The sequence below is a fragment of the Haliaeetus leucocephalus genome, unplaced genomic scaffold (assembly GCF_000737465.1).
Source record: "Haliaeetus leucocephalus isolate CR32 unplaced genomic scaffold, Haliaeetus_leucocephalus-4.0 Scaffold0, whole genome shotgun sequence".
Lineage (NCBI taxonomy): Eukaryota > Metazoa > Chordata > Aves > Accipitriformes > Accipitridae > Haliaeetus > Haliaeetus leucocephalus.
The window spans coordinates 29,419,583-29,447,406 of NW_010972436.1; the positions used below are offsets into that span (position 1 = coordinate 29,419,583).

Here is a 27,824-nt window from a genome sequence, read left to right on the forward strand (position 1 = left end):
ACTCCCATAAACATCTTCATAGCATAAGTACAACATTTCATAGTCTCAATCCCTTTGAACAGTAAAATGGTTTAACGGTGAGACTGCAAATACTGTTAGCAACTTAATTACTTAACAGGAGGGCTGTCAGTTTTGCCATTAAGCACAAATAGTTGTTTTGAGTAAATGGCAGTAATATTTTTTATGCCCAGTGGATGTTCCTCCTCCTGAGGTGAGGCACAATCACATCGCCACCTAATTTCTCTGTCCTTCAGTATTAGGAATATCTCTACCCTTGGCATCAAGCACAACTGAAGGGCAGAAGCCAGAAAGCCAAGCCCTAAGTAGGGCATGGGAGCATATTAGAATCAGGCCTCCTGCCAAAGGAAACTGCTTAAGGAGCTTCCTGCCTCTGCTTCTCACTTGGGTCCTTTCCCCTAAGTTTTTTTGGGTTTTTTGGTTGGTTGGTTTTGGTTTTTTGTTTTTGGTTTTGTTTTTTTTCCCCACACAGTTAGGTGTGTCATGAACTGAAGAATTTGAGGGAATGATTGTTTTTGAAGGAGCAGAGATCACTGGGCGTAAAAAAAAAAAAAGGTCTAAGGAAATACAAACAAGCTAAAAACATCTGAAAACAATACTTTGTGTCAGCTCCATTTTTTACTTCCGAGCTTGGCCTGACTGTCTCCAAGGATGGAGATTCTACAACCTTGCTGGGCAACCTGACAGAATTTTACCTGACAATACCTCTTCCTCTGATTTTACTCTATTATGAATGACAATTAAGGCAAGGGGATTTTCTCCTTCCAACTCTTACCTGGCTGTGGTGGGTGAGGTGGTGGCATTTGGTGGTGCATCATAGGGTACGGTGGGGGCTGCTGATGAGGCAGTAAGCCTGGATGTGCTGCTGCCCCAAGGGGGTTCATCCCAGGCCCACTGGAGTGCTGGTGAGGCTGCTGTGGGTTTTGACTGTGCTGCTGCTCCATTTGCTGACGAGCCCTTAATTCAGCATATTTCAGCTGTTCCATGTGAAAATTCTGGCGTTCTGTCAGCAACTGTTGTCTCTGCTGCTCTAACTATGTCAAAAATAGGGGGGGGGGGAAAGGCAAAGCAAAGTTAAGAACTATACATTTAAAACATGTTTCTGCAAATCAAATACCTATCCTATTGATACACAACTGTCTGGTTTGGTAAAGGGGTTGAGGCCATTCTCCAGCTGGAACAGATGAACCCACCTTGCTCTGTCCTAAAGAACCTCTCAGTAATACAACACATTACTCAGCGAGTACTGTGCTAAGCATGCAGCCTTAACACAATTCTAGAAGAAACTGTTATGTTTTTCTCTCAATCTTCTGTATGTTGGAACAGGAAACAAAAGAGATTTTCTAGGCTAAGACCAAAGCAGAATATGTGTGCAATAGCACTAGCTCAGTAACTACAGGCAGGATCCCACTCTGTAACTTTAAGTGTAGGACTTGAACATCATGATAGCCAGACAGCAGTGATTTGCACTGTTAAGAGAATTATATAAAAACTCATGTAATTTAGGCCAATTAACATAAAATAGGCTACTTTGTTTAATTATGAAGCCATGTAGAGAGTAAGCAAGCCCAAAATGAAAAGATAAAAAAGCTACAGAAAATATTTCTTAGTATCGGGCATCTATATGATTAATCACTGTCCTGGTTAAGGAAGCATATGTCATTTGGCTTATTTAAAAAATTGTAACTCATTTCTACATCTATTACTCTTCAGCAATTGGACACATGGATTTGTGTGACTAGTTTACAAATATTTAATGAGTATTTTAAGATATATTCCATAATTTATCTGAAAAGCAGGTTGCCAAGGAGACTTCCACCTAGCAGAAGTTCTCCAAAAATCCCAAAGCTCCATCAATACTTTGTGTTAGCAGTTTGACTGCTGACAAAGCATGGATGAAAACAGAATACTACAGAGCACGCATTCACCAACAGAACCAGATGGGGACAGAGCCTAATGAATAATACATCCTCCTTGTTGGGGGCTGGTTTTCTGCATGTAGAGACTACAATGTGATTATTCACGCTGCCATGACTCCTTTTTCCTTGACCAATCTGATATGTTAGCGGGAAGAACTTGATAAAATGAAGAAGCACGTACACCAATGGTGTAATTGTGCATGTGTGGAAACAGATTCAGTAGGTGGCAGGCAGTTCAGAGAAGAATTACTGCAAATGACCCAAAACAAAGGCTTAGGCAAGAAGTATGGCTACACCATACTACTTATATTCTTTTTACGCTCTTTTGTATTCCTGCTTTGCTCTCTTCATGGTACCCTATCCTGCTACACTTAAAAAAAAAAAAGTCTTTACAAGTATCCCCAAACAGCATCCAGTGCCTGCAAATACACATTGTACTTAGGAAAACCAGTGAAAACTTCCCCTTCTACACATTCCCTCCTCTCAGGATGAGAAAAGACAGTTTGACAGAGGAAAAGCCACATAAACACAAGTTATAACATGAGCTGGTCTTAAAACTGATGCAGAGCCTAAAACACCTGGTTCCATACTAGGTTCTTGCATGTGTTGTAGTACTTTCAGAAGCAGGTTTATGGACACAACCTACAGTTGTATCCCACAGATTAACATTAAGACAACGGGTAGTAACACATTTTCCAGTGGGCAGTCTATCAGTAATTTGTATTTGCTCTTCAACGCTCAAAACTTAGTTATACCTGCAGCAGATGTCAGGCAAGAGTGAGGCTAGGCACCTTAACCAAGATCAACATGTATCAGTTTGCCACACAATTTCCCTATGCAACCCGATTCAGGAAGTCAGCCAAATTTTTAGGCACATTGTCATGAACGCTACACTCTTCACGATCCTCAAATTTGCACCAGCACGTTTCTACAGTGTTGTGAAGTGATTCACTGTTAGAAGGGACTATTACAAGCACTTAATGTATACTCGTACAATAACCATCGTCGTACTACAATTTCATCTTCAGCAAGTAACTCTTCCCTAAACAGAACGAGTAAAGAAAACATTCACATGCTATTATAAGTTCTGGGTCAACAAGGCTCCTACCAACAGGATCCCTGGTTACACACAGAGTTGGCAGCACTGAAATTACTTTAGCTTAAACTCTGAAGTAAGCATGTTTTGTCTAAAAATCTAACACCCTCCAGTCTGCAGCACAGATTTCTTTCAACAGTTAGAATCGCCTTACCTTTACCATGAGAAAAAGCCAGTGCAGCAAATAAGGACATATGCATAGCATGCAATGGCACTAAGGATTTTTTTTTGCTTTAATTATTCCACTAGATATCCAAAATGACAGGTGAAAAGACCAAATTTAACCATCAGAAAGCCAAGGGAAAAATTTATATGCACATTTTAAAAAAGGAAAATGTCATATGCCTCAAAATGGAAAAAAATCTGTCACTAATAGAATATATCCCCCAAAGAAAGAAATCTACAGCGAACCTTTTCAAAATAGTTAGGTCCACTTCTTGAGCTGCCAATCAGTGTCAAACACCACACTGAAATGGTTGAGGATGCCGAGCAATCTAGAAATTCTTGCTGACATTCTGCTACAACAAAAGACCACAGTTTGTCAAACTCTATCAATGTGATTAATGCCAAAGTAAGAATGTAAATTCCATTAAATTCACGCGGTAGGACAAATGTGAAAAGCCCTAGCATTATGAGTCAATATCTTCAAAGCATCTAGAGTAATTGCTTATTGACAAAAATGAGAAAGCAATACAACAGAAAAATAAAAAAATTGACTGCTCTGACAAAAATGAAGTTTTGGTCATCTTTACAGTAGCTGGAGAGAAACTGATTCTCTGAAAGTATGCTGCACTATATTTGAAAGAACACTTAGTAATTGACATGTAATCCAGCTGCTGACAGGCAGAGACAGCATCTCTTCCACATTATACCCTGATGTTAGGGATACACAAGTTTCCAGTGAGGTGTCACTAATAGTGCTACAATATAAATACAGACAGCCTTGCTTGGGATGCACTGCAGAGATGCTCTCTTAGTGTCACCACCTTCTTCAGCTGGCTAGACCTCAGTCAAGACCTATGCCCTGGCTTACAGCCTCACTAGACTGAGGACAGAAACTAACAACCTTCTTGCTTAGCTTGCCCAGCTCCTCCTCCTCAGTCACACTTCTTCATTAGATTTGTCAATTCAGCTTTATTCTATTTTGATGCTTTTCTGGTCCCTATGAGCAAACACCTTTTCCCATCTCCCGATGTCACTGCCTCCTTCCCTTCTCTTGAAGCTGCTGTTGCCCTCTCCAGCTCAGGTAAACCCATCATCACCACAAAATGAGAAGCTGTTACTCCTGAGCGCATATCCTCCTGCTGCCGCATCTCACTTTGAGGACTTTCCCAAGAGCTACTGAGAATGCCCTCCAAAAACTGAGCCACACGCTTAAAACCAAATCTCCAGTCTAAACCGGGGCAGGAAGGAAAGACAGAGCGAGCTGGTTTCCCTTCCCTTCGGGAAGTCAGGTTTCCTCCCATTTCACTCTTGTTACAGGGAAAACCCATTCTTATTATGTCAGACACCATTCCTGTGAGAAGGCGTACATAAAGACTCAGGACCAATTCCACATTCATGCTTAGATGACAGGAGTAAGGATTAGGAAGCAAATCCAGGATACCCCCAGTTTGTTGCTTGTGGTAAAGGGAAGATGCTGGATAAAGAAGGAGAGGCCTCAGATGCTACTGTAGGGGGTAATTATGAATTCCAGCTGAAGCAGAAAGACCTGCATAAAGCTGAAGTTGCTAGTTTTCCAGCTGTTAGCACACATATCTTTGCAGTGACTGATTTAATCCAGAATCCCTACTTACTGCCTCTTTCTCTCTGTCCATAATGGTTTCCAACTCCTCAAAATGGCGAAGTTTTATCTCCAGCTTCTTCATCTGTGTCTCCACCAAAAGGGCAACCAGAGACTTGATCTTTCTTTCTTCCACTGCTGCTAGGTGCTGAGGATAAAACACAGGTTTTTGCTTTACACATATCTCACAAAATAAAGCACTTTAAAGGAACGAATAAGCCAACTATGCCTGTAGCTAGCATTAGCCATCCTATTCCACTTCTGGACAGAAATCAGGGATTAGATTATCAAACTTATGCTCAGAACCAGAAGCCCTTGGAAGATTATTAAGCTTTTAATCAAATAAATAGGTGTCAAGTTTTAATATGAGAGGTATTGTGGATGCTCAGTACTCATAAGCAATCCAGCTTTGCCTTGAAGCCCTCCAAGAGCTGTGCAACAGAGAGCACTTTCAGTGGAAATGCAAATGAGGGAGCAAGGGTATGTTGTACCGAGTCAGCTGTAGGTCATCCAAAAAGCTGTCACCAAAACACACACTGGAGGCTTTTACCTGGAACGACCCACAAAAACAGTGAGATGACTCTTGCATGCTTTTGCTATTAAAATATTTTTTGCTCAAGTAAATGAGAAGCTACGTATCTAGTTAAGCATATTCCCATTACATGCACCACCACACCACTAAAACGTAAGCTTTCTCAGCACAGCAGTTTCACCTCAGGCTAGGGAGAACTTGCAGAGAAATCTCTACACAGGTATTAGAAGAAACTGTTAAAAAAAAAATCTCCAGTTTCCTTTTATAACCAGGTTGTACAGTATTCCTACTGCAGAAGAAAGCTGAAGGGAAAGCTGTATTTAACCTGCAAAAGCAAACTGCAGAAAAAGGCAAACAGATTCTTCACAAGGCTTTAGCTTTACTCCATTTACATATACACACTTACACATAAATGATACAGGAGATATATATATGTGTGTGTATGTACATGTGATATATGAGACAGCTTATAAAAGTGCTTCACATTCTCCAAGTGTGAAAGGCATGTTAATGATGCTTTCTACTAGCTTTTGTTAAAAGCCTGCTGTTCAAAATGAAAATACACTCTAAACACCCACCATGGGTACTGCTTGGGAGTTTCTGTATTAATAGTCAAAGGATGTTTCCTAATCATAGCGTCCAAGCAAAGCCTTACTGACATATCCAAGGGTTGAGGGGGAAGGAGGATTGGCTTTTGAGAAGGGAAAGGTGAGGGCCAAGGGGAAGAAGGAAAAAAGAGAAAGCTGGATCTCATCCAGCTCAAGCTGCAAACAGAGACTCATATTTAGCAAGCTGTGCCCCAGACCTTGGCTCAGAACTCGGAAAAATACTGAGCTAGAGAAAGGAAGCATTATAAAACTCCCTGGTAATCCTAATTATAAACAGAATTTCTCAAAAACATATGATATTGTTTCCATCACTAATATGTTGTGTCATTTGACAGCATTCACCTCTGGTAACCCACAAGTCTTCAGTAAATTTAGGTAACATACATTCAAGGCTCTCACTAAGTTTAACTGAAAATCCGGTACAGTCTGAGAGAACCAGAGTGATCCCCCAAGTTCATCTAACAGCATGCCACTGTGAAATTCAAGTAGGCTATTCAGTTAAATAATGACCAAACAGTGGTGCACACATTTGAAATAAAGTAACTGAATGGCTGAAAATTTAGATGTCAATTAATACTGTTCAGTAAAACAAACTCATTTGTATGAAAAAATCAGAGTGACAGAAGTATCTTTGTTGATACACACAGCTTAGGACAGTCATTTTGCCTTGCTTGATGTGTGCAATTTTAATAATGAAACCAGATTAACATAAAACCAGCAAGGCACACGATTAGGTAAAAAGACAGATCTCAAAATATACCTTAGAAAGGAAATAATCATTCAAGTTTTTTCCTAAAGAGACTGCTCCTTAGCCTGGCATTACCCAGTGCTTTCACATGGAAAAAGAACGAGTCACTACTAACTCTGCAGCAGACAAAAAAAATAGTAAGGCAAAATTAATGGTGATTTAAATTGCCTGATAAACATATTGGTGCATTCACCTTAAGTCATAAATAAGCAAAAAAGAAGATGGTATGTGACATTATCCTGGGAAACAGCAATTCTGAATGACCTGAGCATCACTAATCCAGCCAGTGGACCTGGCTTCTGGCTGAGAGAGGATACTGAACAATGCTTTGCTTTACTATTTAAACACAAGAGTCCCAAACACAAGTATAGCCACAAGTGCCTCTGTGCCTGGGCTTATGCCCATTGCCACAATACTGACTCTAGTTTCGCTGCTCAGCAATTCTATTTCTGGGTGAATACTGATAAACTTGGAAGGAATCACAAGACTTGCTACTGACCGAGCACACACACACATTACAGGCAGTTTCACAGAACCTAGCCCATCCCCTCATCTTAAACAGCAAGAGCATGAGTGTGACAACCAGTACGGACAACTGTAAAACTAGACCACAAGAGACCTCTGGAAAATGGACAAATAGCACCATCTCACTGGAATACTGTGCTGAAGTCTTCTCATCCACACATGAGAGTTTAGCTGAAATTGCAACAGGTAGAGAAAATTACTCTTTCTTCCTTTCCTCTTGCTATTTTGTGAAAGGAGACTAGATGCTTCACCTAGTTTTTGTTTTGTGAGGCCAAGAGGGGATAAGACTGTCTTTCACAAATGAAACAGAAGAAATAAAGGTGGCAGGTAACACAGAATTATCTAAATTAAGGCACACAATGCGAAAAACTGAGTCCTGTCATGCGTACATTCAAGCATGAGATGCAAAAGGTCCCACAGTGAGTTTCTAGAGCAGCAGCAAAAAGGAACCAATTAAAGACGTAATTTGATTTGCCTATAAACAGAAGATGGGATGTAGCTGCCTGCAAAAAGAAGAAAAGTGATTTTAGCAACAGGGTCTCTTCTATTCCTGAATTTTATGTTTCCAAATACCTACAACAAATGAAAAAAGCAGTTAAAAATCAAAGGCTTTTTAATCCAGTAGGCAAGGCGCTGCAGCGGTACAACAGTTAGTAGCTGAAGCACGTTAGACTTCGAATAAAGCTTATCAGCAAAGTTTGCCACCCATGGAAAAAACTTATGGACAATTACAGAAGGTTTTGCATCACTGGCATCTTTGATACCAGTGTCTCCTAGAAAAGATGTATTCAATCACAGCTACAGCAAAATGAATTCAGGAAGTCATGAGATCAGTGTTATGCAGGAGGTCAAATTATGACCAGGACAGTCCTCTTTGGCAGTGTAAGTGATGGATCAAGACCTGCAGCAGAAGCTCTGCAGCTCAATCACACCTGGACAAAAGCTAAGAGCAATCTGCAGGAAAGAGTACATTTTCTACCCGGTGCTACTTATGCATAGAAAGGAAAAAATAGCTTACATTGATTTAGGAATCTGAGAAGAAAATGAAGAAAAGGGACTTTAATTCTAATATTGTTTGTACAGAAGCCATAACCTGTAAAAACACATTTTAAATTGTTGCTCTATTCTATATGTAGTAATATAGAGTCTCACCCCAAATGTACACATTCACTGGACATCATTTCTCAAATAGCACAACTTATTGGTGAAGCCACTTATCCCAAAAGAAAAAACACTTCAAGTGCCTGTCTTTAACCCCTGTTTCTTCTTAGAAGCCAACTGCAATATTCCTCCAACATAAAATTGTAAGAAAAACAACTCTGTAACAGCTCTTCACATGGCCAGATCTTGAGTTTATTATGAAGAACTGAATTACCCTCTCAGACAAGATACAGCTCACTGAAAGCCTTAATATTGTCTGGGTTTTTAAGTGCAAGTGGAAAGAGAAACCCCTGCTGAACTTGAATTCTACTCTGAAGTGTGAACATCCTAATTATAATATATTATTTCCTGTAATATAAAGCTAAAATTCTTCTAGAATATTATTATTGCCATAATGAAAACTGCCATTAGCCAAGTCCCTTCTCCCTCTAGCACTCGTTATCACCAAAGGACGGAAAGTAGAAGATCATCTTTATTTGGAGCAAGTAGCCTTCCATAAAACAGAGATTAAGTTTCATGCCTCCTTATATATATATGCTGGGGTTTTTCCAACTTGGCTGAAAATATCTCTAAGTGTGATTGAACTGAAAGTAAGTTATTCTCTGTAAAAGAGCTTGGTGCTTGGAGCACCATAGGTTCGGAGGCAGACAGGCAAAGTGATGCACAAGGAGCTAGTTAGGACTCCGCACTTCACCAAAATAACAAACCTGAAGTTTGCCTGAAAAGTGGGAATTCCACAGGGTGCCTAGCTCTGACACTAAGTAACACTGAAATCACACAACTTGTGATTTTAGAACCTGGCTTGAAAGGTAGTAACTAAAAATATCCTCAAATCTCATGGGTTCATAAAGGAGGAACTGTATCATCCATGACAAAACATAGCACCACACTGTCCTCAATATATATGATGCAGTTGGAAAAAAAAGTCTAAAGTTAAAGTTATAAGAGTCAAAGATTAGACTGGGAAAGTCAGTACGACACATGCAACACCTCATTACAGCTACTATTATGTCCTGGAAATCCATCAGGAAATAAACACCATCCATGCTTTGCTTTTGGTATCTATAAAGTAGGTGACATGCAACATGGCACTGAGTACAAGAGCAATTAAGAAACCCAAACTGCAACTTGAATCAACTCCCCACCCACCCAAAACAAACAAACAAAAAACAAAGAGAAAATGGATTTTGAAAAAGATATTCTAAAAGAAGCAAAGGCAGTCTGGTTCCTGCAAAAAGAAAATCAAAGACAACATGCAATTAGTAATTATAGGGTAAAGAAAAGCTATTAGATAGGACACTGATTCAAACCACAGCTCATTAAGAGACTACAGACAAACAGAAGTTTAATGATAGGAAGACAAGAACGTGCTTTTAACAGACACAGTCCCTCTTAACACAAAAATCATTAAGCTGTCTATAAAAAAAATTGTAACACTAGAATTGAACATCACATTGTTTTTACAGACAAAGCGCCCAAGCACAGAAGGCTTGTGTGAAGTCCACCGAACAGCTGGTGACACAGCAAAAAAGGCAACATAAGTGTTTTATCACCCAGACCTACATCCTCAGCATTACAGCCAGACCTATCGAGCAGAGAAAAGTCTTCCCAAAAACGACAAGCATATTTGGGGGCTATTTCTTAGGGATGTTCATCAAATTCATAACCATAAAAGTAGCTGCCTAAATTAAAACTGTATACTGTTTCACTTAGGAGTTCAAGCATAAGAAACTGAAGATGGCACTTGTGCTCCTTCAAGGTATTAGAGATCAGAACATGAAACCGCACAGATCTGGAACAGAGGACCACTTTAAGAAGAGTTCTAATGTGAACTGGAAACCAAGCCAATGGGTATTTGTATAAAACAAACCTTTGCTTTGGTGGCAGCTGAGGCAAGGGCAGCAGCTGCAGCTGTAGCTACGTTTCCTTCCGAGATTTCGTGTTCCACTTTCTTCTTCCCAGCCTCGTTTTCTTTGTCTTTGCTTGCATCAACGTTCTCCTTGTTCTCTTCTGCCTCCTTTTCTTCTGAAAAAGATTTCCCGCCAAGTCTGTTACATGCATTCTCCCCTTGTTAACAGTATCACGTCAGGACAGGAATTGCACTACACGCGCTGCTGTTAGTCAAACAAATTAATTCATCCACATGCTGTCACATTCGTACGTTATGGTACTGCTATTCGTCCAAATGCTGACAGGGGAACAATTCTAGTCTAAGAGGATCTGATCCAACAAATAGGGCAACTTTAAATGCTTCTAGTTTTCACCCTGTCAATTCATCTCTGCCATCAGCTTACTCTCATCAGAACAATTTCAGCTGCATTTCCAAATCAACTCCATTGTTACATCAAATCCAAATGCTTCTTGTTCTACCTTGTGCTAAAATACTGAACGTAAATTCCAGGGAAAAACGATATATCCATGTGGTACAAGGGGAACATGTTCAAAATAAATAATAAGAATAATGTCTTATGTAGAAAAAACCCGGTACCCCTTAGGCTGTCAAAATAAAGGCTCTGCATCACTTCACAGGGAAACTGAGCTAACATATTAACTTCTAACGGTAGAAGTGAGCAGTCCCATTTCTTTGCATCAAAAATGACCAAATGGTGTGCAATACAGGCAAAAGAAAATTTATATGACCTACACGCACTTTGCTACTGCAATTTCTTCACCCAGTCACTACACATGGTGCAAGAAAGCTCAGCTGAGGTCTAAAATGAGTTCAAGAAAGAATTTAGTGCCTGAACTCTGCAGTGAAATTAAACTAGAATATTTACTACTGAACCATGAAGCAGCCTGATGTGCAAGAGGAAATATTTCTGCCACAGCTGAGTTTATAGTCTATTCCAACTACTTTAGAGGAAGGCTATTAAAGCTAACACAGCCTGAGGAACAGCTGGGAACCATTACCTGGCTTGGGGTCTGCAGTCACTTCACTGTCTTGCTCTTTTTCTGGATTTCTCTCATTTTCTCCTTCTTGTACTTTATCGCCTTCCTCAATTTCACTCTCTGCTTTGTTTTCAACCTAAATGGGATGAAAGATGGTTTGAAGAATGAGAGCTATAGAAGGCATTCAATGTTAACTTGGTTTATAGCTTTCAAATTAACTCACTGTCATAAAGGAAGAGATTATATTTTAAAGGTTGACTGCTACTTAAGCTCATTTTGACAATTGTAACTGAAATCTGAATAACAAAGTAACTGTTATAGTGGACAAAGTCTATCAGATTCAGTAACCCAGGCCAACCTGGGTTCATCTGAAGGTACAAGAAATCCTGAACTAAGATGACAGATAAGAACATGTTCTACCCTCCATGCTGCCCCCATTTATTCCAGTAGTTTGTGTGTAAGTGTTATATCCTTTACAGTGTCTGCTATGTTAATAATTTACACAGTATTCACCTATCCACACAGCTCCAAATTCTGCAGAACTCATGGTCACAACAGCCTCCTGTGGCAATAAATGCTACAACTAAATTACATGTTATAGGAAGGTGCTTCTGTCCAGGAATCAGTGGAAGAGAGCAAGCAGCAGCTTCATGCTTAACACTGAAAGCATTATTTTCCCCTTCAAAATACTCCAGACTGACCTGAATGTTTCTCATTTACTATGCTCTACAGAATAATGCATCTCTTCATGCTCTGACCAAGTCTTCTACACTTACGTCTCCCTAAGTGTACCTGACTATTTATCAGAAAGGCGGCAAAAGAACTACCTGAAAACAGAGTGACAAGTAACATCAAGACTACACTCAGCAGCCATTAGGTTAGTTTTATCTCATTCATTTGATGAAGCAGGCAACACAGAAATACCACCTGTTGCTGCAGACTCAGTAAGTGCCTACCACCTTTTATTTAAACAGGGCGATGTTCTAATTCCAGGATATTAGTTTAATTCCAGTTCAGGTCTGAAACAAACACAGCCAGTGCCATTATTGTAGACTATCTGGAAAGAGGTACTGTGTTTATAGACCTGGGGTTATGAAAAAGCCCCAAACAACTGCATTCTTGTAGGCACTATCAACAGGTTGAAGGAATTAATTCCTAAATATCTGATCTTTATGGGCAGGATGCATCATACCCAACATCAAGAGTACACAATACACGCATCTATAACCAAGAGTTAGCCCAGGCTTCTTGCAACAAGAAGTTTTATTGACCAGCTCAGCTACAGGCAACCTTAGTCAGACAGATCTCATCCTCCTACATCCACTAAAGCTGCAAGCGATCGTGCAGACCGAACAGGTACCTAACTCACACTGCCACTGAAGAGCTGCAATGCAGCTGGGGCAATGGTTTCCTTCAGGTTCTCTGTTCAGCTCCACACCCCACACTCAGAAACGGTTGCCAAATACTGCAAGTAACCCAAACTCGCCTGTTTCCTGGAAAGCTCTGATCTCTCTGATCTTGTCAGAGCTGAAAGCTGCATTCAACTTTAGGAAGGCTATTAGTCACAAGACAAACTTCTCTAGGGCAAGACTTCAAAGTGATGCTTGCTTTAGACCGCTACGAGTCATGAACCATAATGTACCGATGTCCTTCTGCAGCTTAAGTCTCAAACTCAGTTGGTGTCACTCAGTTTACATTTCCTCCCGGTCCAACCTTTTTTTCCTCAGGACTAGAAGACAACACACCAATGTCTCATTGCTGTTTGCCCAGCAAAAGAACTGTCTCCGTACAGTTTGAGACTAAATCACTCGTAAGAAAATGAAGCACTACAGAGACTGAAAACTGTTCCCTATGGACACATACACTCACCAGCACACTACTGTCTACCTTTCTTATCAGGCATTTTAGAATGTAGCAATTCAGGTTCGTAAGTGTCAGAAGTATCTTTTCAGAACCAGTGTACTGAGCCAAGCTTACCTTCTCAGACTGCTGCCCATCTGTCTCAGTTTCCATCTTTTCTTCTTCGGCTCCATCTGAGAAAAGTAGTAAGAAAAATATTTAGAACTGCCATAACATCCATTTATCACACTCGACATATTTCAGGGTCAACTAAAATTTTCTGTTCTCTAACAGTGGTTTAAAGAAAGCCACTACACTAAACTCCTGGAATACTAAAGCTTATTACACTAATTTTAGTTTAAAAATCAAGTTTACTTGCACATCTAAATTTAACTGGTTTTTCTTTTCAGTCCAACAAGCAGAAGAAAACGTTAAATTATCTATGCTCTGCTGAAACCCCTAGTTTACCCATCTAGAGAGAAACCACCAAATCTATCCATTTTAGCTACATAAAGGACAGTTCGATGCACAGTTCTGCAATATTCAAGTCATACAGTAATTCCCATTGGTAAGTCACGGTATTATAAAATGTTTTTCCCAATACAGCCAATTTGATTCTGTAGATGGTTGTCAGTTACGTGATTAACCTCAATTACGGCGCTGCCAGACTTGTAATTCCTCCTTAGCACAAGATCCCCTGAGCTGCTTTCGATGAAAGGTCTATCCAGAGGCATTGTCATGCACTCCAGGTCAACTGAAGATTTAAATTCCATTTTGCAGGTGGTGCAAATACCAGAATTCTCCAAAGCAGACTTCAAAATAATTATTCAACACCAGAGTAACATTAAGCAGTAGCAAACTTGTTAAAGCACTGACACTGTTCTTAAAACACTAAGGATCTCTTGTTATTTCTGGCCCCAAAACCCACCCAGAGTTCAAGGCAACGAGCAGTTATCCTCCACGCTGGTTTGATGTGAAACCCTGCATGGTGAAACCTCATTTCACACCCTTTGTACCTGCTGCTCTGCATAAACATGATGACCAACTGGTTCTCCAGTCCTGTATGGCTCTTTGTGCTGTTCCTCCAAACACATTTCTCCCCAAAGCACTCTGAAATCATATCCAAGCCCTCAGAAATACATTCAAAGCACATGCTTGAGTCTGAATTTAACAATGAAGCTTAAATCAAAGAATCTGGCCCCAAAGGTATAGTGCTACAATAGAACTGTTCCTGGACGGTTGTCTCAGACCTTGACCACTCATTGTCTTGCTTCTTCCTCAGCTGTAATACCACCAATACTTGTGGGTTTATACTGGAAAGTGGATCAATGAAATTATCGAAATTAAACCCTAACACTTTCTTTGCCTTCTCACTGAAAAAAGCAGTATTGCAGCTCCTCAAGAGCCCAACTGCAGCTGCCTAGTTAGGTGCTAAATAAGATGTGAATCACATTTGAGCACAAGAGCTGGTTGTTGGTTAGATATAAGGCAAGAAAAGCACATAAATTACCAGCTGAAAGCTCCAAGTTTCCTCTGCATCCAAAATATAGCCAAACAAACAAGTAAGAAACAGAGCTGAGGATGAATGAACACACCTCCTGACAATGTTGTCACAGGATAGCCTGCTCAAGTCCCTACTTTTTAAAAGCATGCTTTCCAAGATGCTCTGAAAAACCACAGCGAAGTTGCACCTTCAGTGCTAATGCTGAAGAAGATAACAGCATTGGGTGAGCTCTTAATTCTCCCCAGTGGCTTCAGGAATTGCCGACAAATGTTGCTTACAACAGGGCTCTCCGTAACACCACCAGTTGGGTTCTCCAGGCAATAACCTTTCCCTGGACTTCTCCAGGAGGTGGAGCCTCAGCCTTACACCATGACATGAATCTTCGGAAGAATCACACGTGACAGCCTCTGCCAGGACCGGGTCCAAGCCAAGGTTCCCATACTGGAGTCATGAAGTACTTCCTTATGGAAAAAGAGAAGCGTGCCAAGCACATGTTCAGGAGGAGACCTCTACAGAGAGCACAGGCAGCTCGCCTACACCACTGCAGCCTCCAGTTCTGAACTGGTCGTCAAAAATCTCTACCTAGTGTCCGACCAAAGAAGTCCTCCTCTCCTCAGAGATCACAACAGAAGAGTACAAGTCATTTGGGAAACAGTCATAAGAAGCTACAAGTATATAATATGAGCTGTTTGGACACTTGGCAGGTTCTCTCACTGCCGTGGATGTGTGGGTCCGGACAGCACCCACTGCCTCTTACGCCTTCATATTTGGAACCCAAAACAAGTTTGCCAGACACCCATAAAAGCCTGACCTTGACCACAAGCACTTTCAGAGTGCCCTACCACCAAGCATGAAAAAAACCTTAGTTTCAATACACAGCTACGGGCTTCCTGCTATTGCTCATTTTGTTTGTCTTTTTCTGGCTGGCTAGACTGAGCTCTTCAAGCTTGTAACCTCTTATTTACTGTCTGTTTGGTATTCAAATAGCTATTACAGAGATACCTGAAGAGTTCTGCCAGGCACCCTTGCATTACAGATTGCTCTTTGAGTAGCAGCTGACCAGTTATTATCCCATCTAACTTCAGCATCCAGAACAGAAGACTAGGTAACAGCCTAACTGGTACACATGCAAGACCAAAATGAAGAAGAAAAGAGAAATAAAAATAATAATAATAAAAAAAAATCACTGGTACCATGCACTGGATGCATGCACCTCAGAAGAGAAGTGAGTGTTCTAACAGCAGTTAGTATATTCTTGTGCTTAGGACACATCTCTCCCTACTAGTCCTTAGTTAATTCATTAAGTTATTCCTTTACAAAACATTTATTTTAAATGTTCCTACTAATAATAGCAGGCCTCTGAGATAAGAGGATAACAACAAGCATATTGATGGAGAATACCATGAAGGTGTCTGAATAATGTAACACTACTTCCTGGTATTTTGCATATGGATTATTTAAAAGTCCAAGAAATCCTGATTTATTTGCAGCACCCAGCTGTTCTGCAAGAATGGACAAGAGGGAAGTGTCAGCACAATCTCATATGCCTTGTCTAGGATCTTCTTTTCTGTTCTGTAGAACAGACACTAGTACAATTTAATGTACAGGACATTAAAGAAGGAGCTTATTTAGATCATGGACTCCAACACATGCTGCCATACCAATATAAAACTGCTGGTGAAAAGCCCTGATCCATCTCTAAGCTTCTGAAGACATTAGCTGCATTGGGTGTTCATTTTCAGTAATCCCCATTTTACTGGTAATTCCCCTTCAGTGCTACACTGAAGAAAAACAGGTGTACAGCGTGTTTTGCTTTAACAGCAACAACTGTAGAGAAGTTTTTACAAAAGTCCCTTCCATATATAAGAAAAACATACTAAACTGTCTGACTGAAAGATAATGGTTTTCCTCTTGGCTTATTTTAAGATGAAAAACCTGCTTATCTGAAGTATCTGCCACCATAATTCAATTTATGGAGACTGGGGACATACCTCCTCAGAAGTTTTATTTCAGAGTTAGGATTTAGTGACCTAATAATGTCACAGGGAAAATCTAGATTAGATTTTTGTCAGACAGCTATTTCAAGCCTAGAAGCGGAGCTCCAAAGTGGGCTTAGAAGTGTCATCCCTCCTAGTAAACAAAAGAGAAAGCTTTACAAAGAAAGCTTTATTCTCTCCTTTAGCAAAAAAAGTGGAAACAGTACAGAACACTCCAAGTGTGCTTGAGTTGGTAGAGTGGAAGATCATGAGCTCAAACTACAAAAATAATGCACAGGAATACACAAATTTTCATTCTGGTGTGGCTTAGCCCAAACACGAAGAACTTCAAGATTCCTAGTATTGGGATACTGTGTAATTGAAAGAAAAAAGTCTGTAATTTTGTATAAACAACCCAAAACTTAACCACAGGGAGAAGTGGATCAATTCTTAAGTTCTGCTTCATGCAAAACTCCAGGTTAGAGTGAAACTGGCCAGAAAAGCGCTAGTCTGTAGACAATTTTAAGTCAGAACGGGGAGGCTTCTGTCTCTTAAAAGCTAATGACTTGATAATTTGTTCACTCTTCTGGAAGGTGAGAACCTGAAGCTGAAGTTCTCCAGACTAAAATCTCCAGACTCAAGTCTCAGCATCCCAACCATCAGGCTACTACCTCATCTGCTGAAGGCTTCTAGTCCAAATGAGTTCCCACAGAAACCTGCAGCTTCACATATACACTCCAAGGGAGGGGAAAAAATTCCCTAGAAGGTTTCTTGTCACACGATTACACATGATTTGCTCAGGAATGCAAAACTTCACAGGTGACCACACTCCTTGCTAGATTCTGAATCACACTGAGAAAGCTGTAAGGCAATAGTTGTGTAAGTTGACCCTACAAATGCCATAAAATTAAGTCCTGTAAGACATGTGCTTTTCTGCTCTACTCACAAAGTCAGTTTGTTCTTGTGTCTTTCGGGTAAGACTGAACTGCCTTTCTACTCTAAACTCAATTTTGAATGTGGTGGGTTTTGTTTTCCGATTACAACACATTTCAAGGTTTCCCATCTTAAGGTAAAGTTTTTCAGAAAAGCAGCGTCCAGCAGTGTGTGAGTTGCTGCGGCAGTTGAAGACACGAGCGCAGAATGAGTTTGTGTAGGTTTATGATGCACTACACACATGTCAAGCATTATCATAGATTCTAAGCATTTGGTATTAATTCTCTGCAAGTATTGGGGCAAGTTTTATTAAATATTCCTTTTTTTTATTTCATAGAATGGTTTGGGTTGGAAGGGACCTTAAAGATCATCTAGTTCCAATTCCCCTGCCACGGGCAGGGACACCTTCCACTAGACCAGGTTGCTCAAAGCCCCGTCCAACCTGGCCTTGAACACTTCCAGGGATGGGGCATCCACAGCTTCTCAGGAAAAATTTGTAGACCAATCTGTAGACCATGGTAAGAGTTGTCAAGCGACTACTGCTGCGGAGGAAGTTCCAAGGCAAACAGGACACCCCAGAAAGACAAACTCCTTTCCATCCAACCTTTAGAGAAAATTTTCTCAAAGAAAAAAGCACATAAAGCATCTCACAATAAGGAAAACTGCCCTTGGACTCTCCCTCGCATCACAAAACATTTGATGGACACTTTCCAAAACAAAGTGTTCTTTTACATTAGAGGGACATACTCAGCTACAAAGAGTCAGAAGGTATGTATGTATGACAGTAAGATTATTGTGAATATCCTGATTTAACTTAGGTTTTCTAGTCCTGGCTGTAATAATAAATGTTACTTTAAAATTAGGATGACAACTTTAGGCAGGTTGTAGTCAATGGTTTTTGAAAACTGTTGTCTCGTATTAGCTACTAAGCTCTTATTTGCAGTGACAGTGCTATGCCTCTGCAGTTCCCACTGGAATAAGCCATTCTGCACTTGTGTACATCGAGGGGGCCATGCTGAAATACTACATGTATAAGGAAAAATGAAAGCTATCAATTATTAGTTTAGGGGTTAAATAACTTTACCTGGGTTGAAGCAGGTTTTTGCTTCTAAATTACAGGCTGCTGAAAGTACCTCAAAACAATTAAGAGCCCCATAAAAATTAATCTCTAATTCAAACAAGAAAGGATCAGAAAAAAACCCAAACCATTTCTGACTCTGCATGAGAATGACAGAAACAACTCCTGCCTTTCAGTTGGATACGAACACAACTTTACCGATTTTTCTATATGATCTAATGAGGTTAATGAAAATACCTAACAGACAATGCAAACAGAATTGATTAGTTGGAGATACACGTCCCTGTTACAAAAGCTGAAGACTTACCTTTAATGAGAAAGACCCTGTAATCCCTTTTACATGGCACAATGATGCTCTTTAACCCTCTTCAGCAGGTTTGGTATTATACCTTGCGGGATGTGGGGAATCAAATTAACAGTACTTCTTAAATCAGCAAGAAGCAGATGGTTGTGAGACACCACAAGACATCTTTCAAGAGGGAGAAACAAGAAACCACTTGCAGACCAGGGAACATTGCCTCTCCATGCCTCTCTTCATACCTGAAGCAGCAAATTTTTTCTGTCTCTATGGAAGCTTGTTCTGTTTTGCCTATTATCTCCAAGAATACAGAGCCCTGTTTTCTAGTACATGAAGAACTTACGACTTCTGATGAAGCCCAGTGACGTTACAGAGAAGTTAAACTGACTTTAAGTCAACAAGTAAAACTATTAAATATTTCCATGGCAAGAATTTACTGCATTACAAGCAAACAGACACTTGCAGCATGAGCAGATACATAACCTCCATTGTCATCAGAAGAACAATAAGCAAAATCCCACACAGAAATGCACAGAATCACTAGCATGAGTTTCAACTCAGCAAATAGTTTAAAGATGCCCTCAAGACATCCTAGCCTCCTATGTTTTTATTAAGGCAACACACGCCACCTGTCAAAAGTCAGGCTTGAATATTAGTATTTAATTGAAAGGAAATATACTATAGCTATGGAAAACTCCTGGGTTTGAATATGATAATTACACTATTATCTAAACCATAATTTACATTTTCCACAGTAAGTCATGACTCCACAGCCGTCAGAGCTTCCTCTGTTTCTGCTTCATGCAGCTCATGGGCATACAGCACAATAACCAGGTGGGCTTCCACGGAGAAGGGTGGAGAGTTCACAGAAAGCTGCTGCAGCTTTCGTGCCAGCTGCACGAGTTCATCACAAGAGGATTGATGGGCTCAATTCTCCAGTGGTGCAGAACTAGCTCACAGGCACCTGAATACATGCAAAGTGAATGAAGTACTTGGAGTCTGTTCATTTTAGCAACGTTTGCATTATTTCAGAGTTAAAGCACACCCTGGAGACCATAAGAGAAATTATCCTGCCAAAAGAGAAGCAAAATAACTTCTCCTGTGTATGTATACTTGTGTGTAGTTTTCTAGTATGTGTATTTGAGAATGATACAAAATCATCCATAAAATGTTAAATTTAATCATCCACTTAAGTCGCTTACAGTTTTAGCGGAGCCAGTAAATCAGACCACCATTCCCTCAGTGTTTACTGTAACAGATGAGCTACAGCTTGAAGCATCTGCACACTTGTGTCAGCAGAAATACTTTCAGTGAAACACTTGTTAGAATAAGACCTAAAATGCACAAGTAACTGCCTCCAACACAGGCATATAGGCAATCAATGTAGTTAATCACCTTTGGAAAGTCATTAAGAAAGTGCACATGCTCAGTGAAGACTTAATTGAAACTGCTAAGTACCACAGGCATACTGACTATTTCCCTTCTCTGGAGCCAAATCGATAGCCTGAGGAGCTAGGATCCCTTGTTTGCTCTCCTCAATTCATTTTTACTAAAACAGATGCAGAGCATCTTCATCTACCGTACTCTAACCTAAAGTAGGGCACTATCTTGGAAAGCAAAAAGACAGTGTCTACCATGCTTACCACAGCATCTGAACCACTTGAGTCTCCTCTTAACTCTATTGAAGCCTTACTGTATCAATTTAAAAGGAACCACCATCAGCTTTTAGAAAAACTAACAATGAAGACTTAAACAGGAGTTTCTTGGATATTAACGTAAGCTCCTGCAATCTGTTCCAGTCATATTTCCCCCTTTTGCATTCCATAGTGCCTGTAATTCACCAATATTAAGAGTTTTAAAATTATGATGGAGCTGTGATATAATTTATTTCTAAAATATAACAACCGATGAACTTCAATTATGGTATGGAACCCCAAGTAGATATTTTTAGTTCTCCATAGCAACATTTAAATACAAAACTTCAGGTCTAGCCATGCAAAAAAACACAGCTCCATTTCAGAAGTTGCACACACCACAACACTATACTTCAATATATTAAACACAACTCTGCAAGTGCAACCTATGGATTCCCCCATGCCCTCCAGTGCAAAGCTGTTTTGGTGGTGGAAGGCACCGCAGATTGTTGAGTGACCCAGTTCATTCTTGCTGAGCAGCTCCCCCAGGGAGAACCATCTGCTGTTGTCCTAATTTATTCCATTAGTCACAGCCCAATACAAATCGCATTAACTATAACAGGACAGTATTACTTATAGAACTCACCACACAGCTCATTCAGAAATAATCGTGTTATGGTCATCTGCTCTCCAAACTCCCCATATTAAGTGACAAGCACTTCAAAATCTCTATCTGCAACTTGTGCGCAAATTCTCCTAGAGAAATGGCTAACCTACAGACTAGCAATGGTAAACTTCCACGGTCGTGCTGCAGGATTAAGAATTAAGACCCAAAGTAGCATACATGTTACAGAGGTCCTTAACTTACTACAGTGACGCTGGTACTTGGGGAATATGGAAAAGGGAAACAAAGCTCCAGGAAGAAAAATTTAACTTGAGCTTATTTTTAAATAACTATCAAATTAAACTTGGTCCCAGATGGAATAACACCTAGAATTGTTTTATAGCAGACTTGAAAATAAACCCCAAAGCCTTGCCCTTTCAACAGAGCTTCAATTCTTGCTGTCAGTTTTGGGCAACAGAGCACTGCAGAACAGGGAGAAGCAGATATTCCAGATGCTAGCGTTCCCCTTTAAGCATATACTCCACATCTTCCCAAAACACTGAGCTGCCTCACATCAAGTCTGTTCCACCGAGCATAGAACTACAAAATGTGACAGAAGGATTGAGTGGTCTGTTAACTTCTTTTCTATTTAAAAATATCTTCATGAGTTAAGCAGTACTTTTAAGTCTAATTTAGAAGTGTAGTTTTACAATGGACATTAAGTACCATAAACAGTAGACCCGCACCTTCACCTGTATTACTAGCAGTTGATAACTGAAGAGCACTGGAACACACGGGTCCCTTACGATCCCATCACACAATCTGGCACCTTGCTCATGTCTCTAGACAGGGTGACAGCAGGTCAACTACGACATGCACAAGCACAGCCCAAATCAAACCTTCCAGTCAATCTAGTTTACATTCTGTTCAGTTTTACCCAAAGCTATAAATGCCTTTAAATATCTAATCACTAAATTCACTAAAATGATTTGTGATAAGCTGAACAAAACAGCAGCCAACAATGCTGGAGAGAAAAATAAAAGATCTACTGACAAGATGGTAGATCTGTACCAAACTGAAGAGATGAAAGTCTTTGGGAAAGTCAGTAGGTATATAGCAAACTGTGCATGTCTACTCATTTTACTGTTGAAGGAGAACCAAAATAAACAGGAAGGGGTTACACAAAGTGGTTTCACTTTATAGAGAGTTGTCACAATATATGCTTTTACTCTCCATAGTAATGAATAAACAATTTGCACCTATCAAGGTTTCAGGTAAGAGCCATAATACCAGAGTACCTGCTGAATACTGCAGAAAATAGCTCAACTGAAACCAAGCACTAAACCAGGACCTTGTTAGTATGGCAGTGTAATGTACAACAAGAGCCAAGAACTGTGGCATTACTGTGTACCAGCCCATCATTTAATAAAAAGTTTCTCTTCTACTACCACCATGGTTAGCAGTGTACTCAAGAGTACAAGACCTACATTAAAACTGATTACTGAAAGGTGTGATATAACATTATAGATTCAGCTGCAACACAAAGAGCCAACAAAACTCAGTTTGCTTTACCATAACTATAGCACTAGAAAGGCAGCATCCTCTAACTAATACCCACAGAATTAGGATGAAATGTTCTGCTCTGGTATTTTTGCTCACTCAACTCTGTGCATCCCAAACAATGGCATTTCCATGTAGCGAGAGTAGGAAAACAGATTTCTAAAACTAAAGCTGGTCCTAAGTTCATTAATTCCGTGTCAAGAGTTAATAATCCTGCAGCAAGCACAAGTGGAATGACCTGTGGAATTACCTACAATTTCCACCTCCTACTGGAGGTAAACCTACAGTTTATTATGAGTCAGAAGAAAATGCCTAAGGAACCTCATCTGTAGAAATTTCTGCATGTTGATGGACAGCCTACCGATTTTCTCTGGCTCATCTGGACCTGTTCCGGCAATGCAGCTGCTCTCTAGTCCGTATGTTGGATCCACCTTCCCAGAGGCTCTTGCTGCTTCCTGTACTTTCTTTACATGAGCTTCAACAAGCTCCAGTGGTACCTCCTCTCTGACTCGAGAAAATTCCTCTGTTAAAAATTACACAGAAAATGTTATACTGTGAGGGTTTTAATGCAAATTAAAAGTTACATTTTTCTCCGATCAACATGCAGGTAAATCTCGTGACAAAGTGAATTCTCAAATATAGAAGCTCCTTCTTCTGCATTTGGTAGTTAATTTTCTCTCTCAAATGTAGTAGGAAAGAATCTCTTCCCAATTTTATAAAATTGTGTTTTACGTGGAAAAATAAGGAAAATGAAAGGAACTATTAATGAGAGTGGTCACAGTAACACCAACTACTAGGTGGTGCTTGCAAACACTATCAATAGTCAATGAGCACAAAAGGGGAATGCAAGCCATCTTTAGACATTCAGTGGCCTTTAAGAGCTATTCTAACTTGCCTTAAATTGGCCCTTTCAGTAACAACAGAACACAAAACTGGATATTAGTATACCCATTTTCTACATAACATGTAAATTTGTTTTTACAACTTACTACTCATCCTTAAGAAACTCTAGAAACGGTTGCTTTTAAGAGCAGACTAACAAAAGGCAAAGTTGTAGAGACAAGGCGAAAAAAATTGCTGGGGCAAACCCGTACCTAACGCAGCCTTTGCTGCGGCTGATGCCACCCGGGGATCCACCACCGATGCCAGAAAAGCAACGGTACTCATCACTGGATTGCCAGACTGGCTGAAAGGTACGGGCTGGTAAGCCAGTGGGCCCAGAGAGGCATCAGAGTTCTCCAAATAGGGGTCTTCAATTGGAAGTCTCAGAAAATGGAGAATGCATTCATCTTGGGTACGGCTCCCAACATGCTCTGAGACTTTGTTCCAGTCATCTTTATACATCTCCAGAGCCTGCAAAAGACAAAAAATCATTGAATATACATTGACTACTCTGGGGGAAAAAAAAAACAACACAAACCTACTTTATACAAAAAGATTTTTCAATACTAGTTATTTTGGTGATGGAACAATAAATCAGGATCAGACAACTATTTAAAATCGTATTTTTTTCTGGTAGCAAAACTATTCTGCATAAGAAATAGGAACATCTCACTGGGACACCGGCTAAATTTAAGCTGCAGGGATCATCACACAAGTTTTATACTGCTACTGTAGCAAAAATAATTGTCAGAAGATTTGGGATTTACCAATAATATTTGCATAGTTAGTGTTTCCCCATTTTGCTTTCACATGAAAAGCTTTACAGAGAAGTAAGTTTGCTCATCCTACCAAGTCTCACCAATTCTTTTAATTCCCATAACTACTCCCCCTGAGGGCACTCTTATGTTTTCTCATTTATGTCTTAACACACTAAGCCCTTTGAGGCAGGAACAATATTTATCTCACACACATATACTAGCTATGATGGTAAAGTCCAGTTTTTAGATCTAACAGATGTTATGAAAATGAAAGAGCATCAAAACCAATATACCAGGGGAAAAGAGGAAAATATATTCTGTATCACGAGGCCAGAAAAAATAAGTTCTCTAGCAACTGTTAACCAGTCTGATTTTTGTTATGCATTCAGGTTAACAAATCATTATTATGTACATAAGCCACCTGATAAAGTAAGAACTTCCAGATTAAATAAAAGATTTTGTAATTCAGAATTTCAGTCGCTTTTAAACTTACTTAAGTCTTAACAAAGCAATTTAATAACAATGAGCTACTGAAGTCCCTGCACTAGTTTTTGAAAAACTAACAAATTAGTACTGTAAAAACCCAAAGTGGTAGCCTAATAGAATATTATCCCTTAAGAAGTGTTGTTTTTTTTTTTTCCTGAAAACTGTTTTAGTTATTTAAGCATTTGGATAGCATAAAATAAGTGTTGAAGTATCCTGAACCATTAACTTTTACATTACTGAGATGATTCATGGTCCAGTCACCTAGAAGAAGTAAAAAGCCATTTGAGACCTAGGCAAAAATACATTAAACCTAAAAACGGAAATGGGATCTGCATCTCACAATCATAACGGAAGTCTTCTGAAAATATTTAATACCAGAGACCTGAGCAAGGGTGGTAAACACCTTTCTTTCTGTTTGAGTTGCAGATCCCACTCTCATTTTTAAGTTTAACGTATTTGGCCAGGAAGTCAGGCTGGTTCTTTACTTACACTGTACTTACCCTACAACAAACATAAAGGTAGCTAGCTCCTGTGCTGCTACACAGCAAGCGAGCCGGTGTTTTAGCAATAACTTGGGGAGGGGGAAGAAGAGAGTTTGAAGTAGGTATTATTAGACTGCTTGGAGGATCCCTATGACATATCCTTGCTGACTTGCTGGCCATCAGGCAGGCTGCCTTGGACTTTAAGGCACCTACTTGCAGGTATAATATAGTTTAGAAGACACATAAATCATCCTCCTCAACTAACTACTCATGACAACTGAGTTTCCCCAACCAAGCAGTATATCCATTTAAGCATGAATGCTAAGAACACAGAAAGTTAATGCCTTTTCAATACTTCAATTCTTTCCCACAAGGCTGAGAACTATCAGAAATCTCAACCTCCAGGGTAACACACAAGGCTGACTTAACTTTCCACATGCACAACGTTTCATAGCATAAAGGGAGAATTCAGAGCAAATGGGCTACTCAACTGGACTGTATCTATCAGACATCATGATGAGGACACATCCAACAAGTCTGGGTAGTACACACAAATACACAAAGTTAATACGCTGGATGTTTCAGCAGTTACTAGTGACAAGTAGAAGACAGAAACTGAGCCATCAGCATCATGTGTTAGGAGTTCCCTGATCTGGGAAGGCACACTTCCATAAAACAAGTTACTATATATATGAAGGTTGTGCATTCAGAAGACATTCACCTGCAGGACTCTACGTAAACTAGTCTTTTTCATCAACACAAAACATTTCTGAACATACTGTTTTCTTCACAGCAGTTCTGAATGAAAAGTGTTTCAGCGTTTTTGCAGCTAAAACATAAGCTATGAGAATTCTTCAAAGCCGAAGTAGCCTACTTGAACAGGACCCCTGGGCATGTCATGGGTGTTGAGGGTCAGTTGGGGAAAAATGCAAACTGAATAGCATTTTCAAAGATGTGGAAGTGGACTAAAAAGACAGATGAGTTAAATCTGAAAGTGTTAGAGATCCAACAGGCACTGAACAAACTGGAGAAAAAAGACCAAGTTGTTTGCAGCAGGAGGAGTTTTTTAGCCCCCCTGACCTGAAAGTGATTTAAACTTTACCTGGCTGAAGTTTTAAGTTTCTCTCTCATAGCTAGGCCTCACTGCTTGAATTGTGTGGTAAGGAGGGAAGAAACCCCAGAATACCTTCAGATACACTGGATGGAGAGAATAGGGTCTTTTGAGGGAACCTTCCCTCAAAACACTGTGTGTAAGATTAGCTGGGCAAGTACCAGACTACGGGAACACTGCGCTCCAGCAGAGCTCAGCTGGATGGAAAGAACAATACAGGAGCTGTTAAAGACCACGAGCTAGACAACTTGATGGGTTTGAAAGCTCGGAAGAAAGAATAATCTGGTCTGTGAACCTGATGAACCAAGGACAGACTACACTGGACAGCCTGGTCCATACTGCAGGAATCAATGGTCCCTAACTGCTTATGAACATTTCTCCTGACCTCTGTCTGATCTTGCCCAAGTGTTTAAAGAAATGAGAAATTGCTTAGTTCACTAGGTCATCCTCATGGGGAAATATTTGTTCAACATTCAACCTTCATTTCACTTTCCCTCATTTCATCTCTGTGCTCTAAGTTATGTGTCGCTGTCTATCCATTTTTAATCACACCAGCATATTAGATCAGCTCTGCTTTTCATGGCCATGCAGGGGTTTTTTTTGCTCATTCTCCTTCATTGCTTGTTATTTTTCTGCTAGACGAAATAGCTCTCACAATAGTTGTCCTTACTATAAATAGCTGAAAATGCACTTAACTATGCAATAATAGTACTTCGTGGAGATATGGAGAAGAAGTGTGACAGGGAAGATGATTCTGGGAGGGAAACAGTATTTCCTGCCCCCAATTTATTCAGTCAACAGGCAGAAGGACAATAATTATTTTAGATAAGATTTATTCTTTGGAACGCCACTGCATATATATTTGCCCAAAGCTACCCTGAGGATTTAATTGGACTGAGCTGGCTTGTTATAGCTGAATTACTTATGCTTGAACTGATATACTCTTTACTGATTTATTCATAGGTTAAATCCACGAAGAATGAAGAACAAAAACATTATTAATTTAAACTCACATTAAATAAAATTGTAATCTCAAGACTTAGAGGTTTTTTGTTTTATTATTTTAAAACAAAGAATACGTCACCTGGATTATTTCATTAGGCTACTACTTGCTACGTATGACCATAAGCTACAAACGTTCAAAAGAATGAATTTTAAATAATACTACTAGTAAGCAAAGAAGCCAGCATATCACGATATTAGTCTTGTTTCTCCATACAAAAATGCCGTGAAAGACACGTTAGCTGTTTTCACCCTATAAGCAAAATTCTTCCACGTGCCAATAGAAAAGTATCAGCTAAATAGTGTGTATCAACCTAACGTAAAAAAAAAATCAAAATCTATTTTGGCTGTTTAATGTACACACTTCCATATCTCTGAAGGCTGAATCAAAGTACACT

The 27,824-nt window shown here is 39.8% G+C and overlaps 1 protein-coding gene across 2 annotated transcripts in view; it reads right to left on the bottom strand.

The window, feature by feature from the left end:
• The window catches only part of SMARCC1 (SWI/SNF related, matrix associated, actin dependent regulator of chromatin, subfamily c, member 1), an 83,733-nt gene that overhangs the window by 15,962 nt on the left and 39,947 nt on the right, over positions 1-27,824 (bottom strand). For both annotated transcript variants that reach the window (XM_010562036.1, XM_010562045.1), the window contains exons 19-25: positions 23,800-24,058; positions 23,067-23,228; positions 13,257-13,312; positions 11,301-11,415; positions 10,261-10,415; positions 4,830-4,964; positions 794-1,052 (exon numbers count right to left, since the gene is read on the bottom strand). In XM_010562036.1, coding sequence (XP_010560338.1) covers positions 794-1,052; positions 4,830-4,964; positions 10,261-10,415; positions 11,301-11,415; positions 13,257-13,312; positions 23,067-23,228; positions 23,800-24,058 — 1,141 coding nt within the window. The remainder of the gene's footprint in view (positions 1-793; positions 1,053-4,829; positions 4,965-10,260; positions 10,416-11,300; positions 11,416-13,256; positions 13,313-23,066; positions 23,229-23,799; positions 24,059-27,824) is intronic.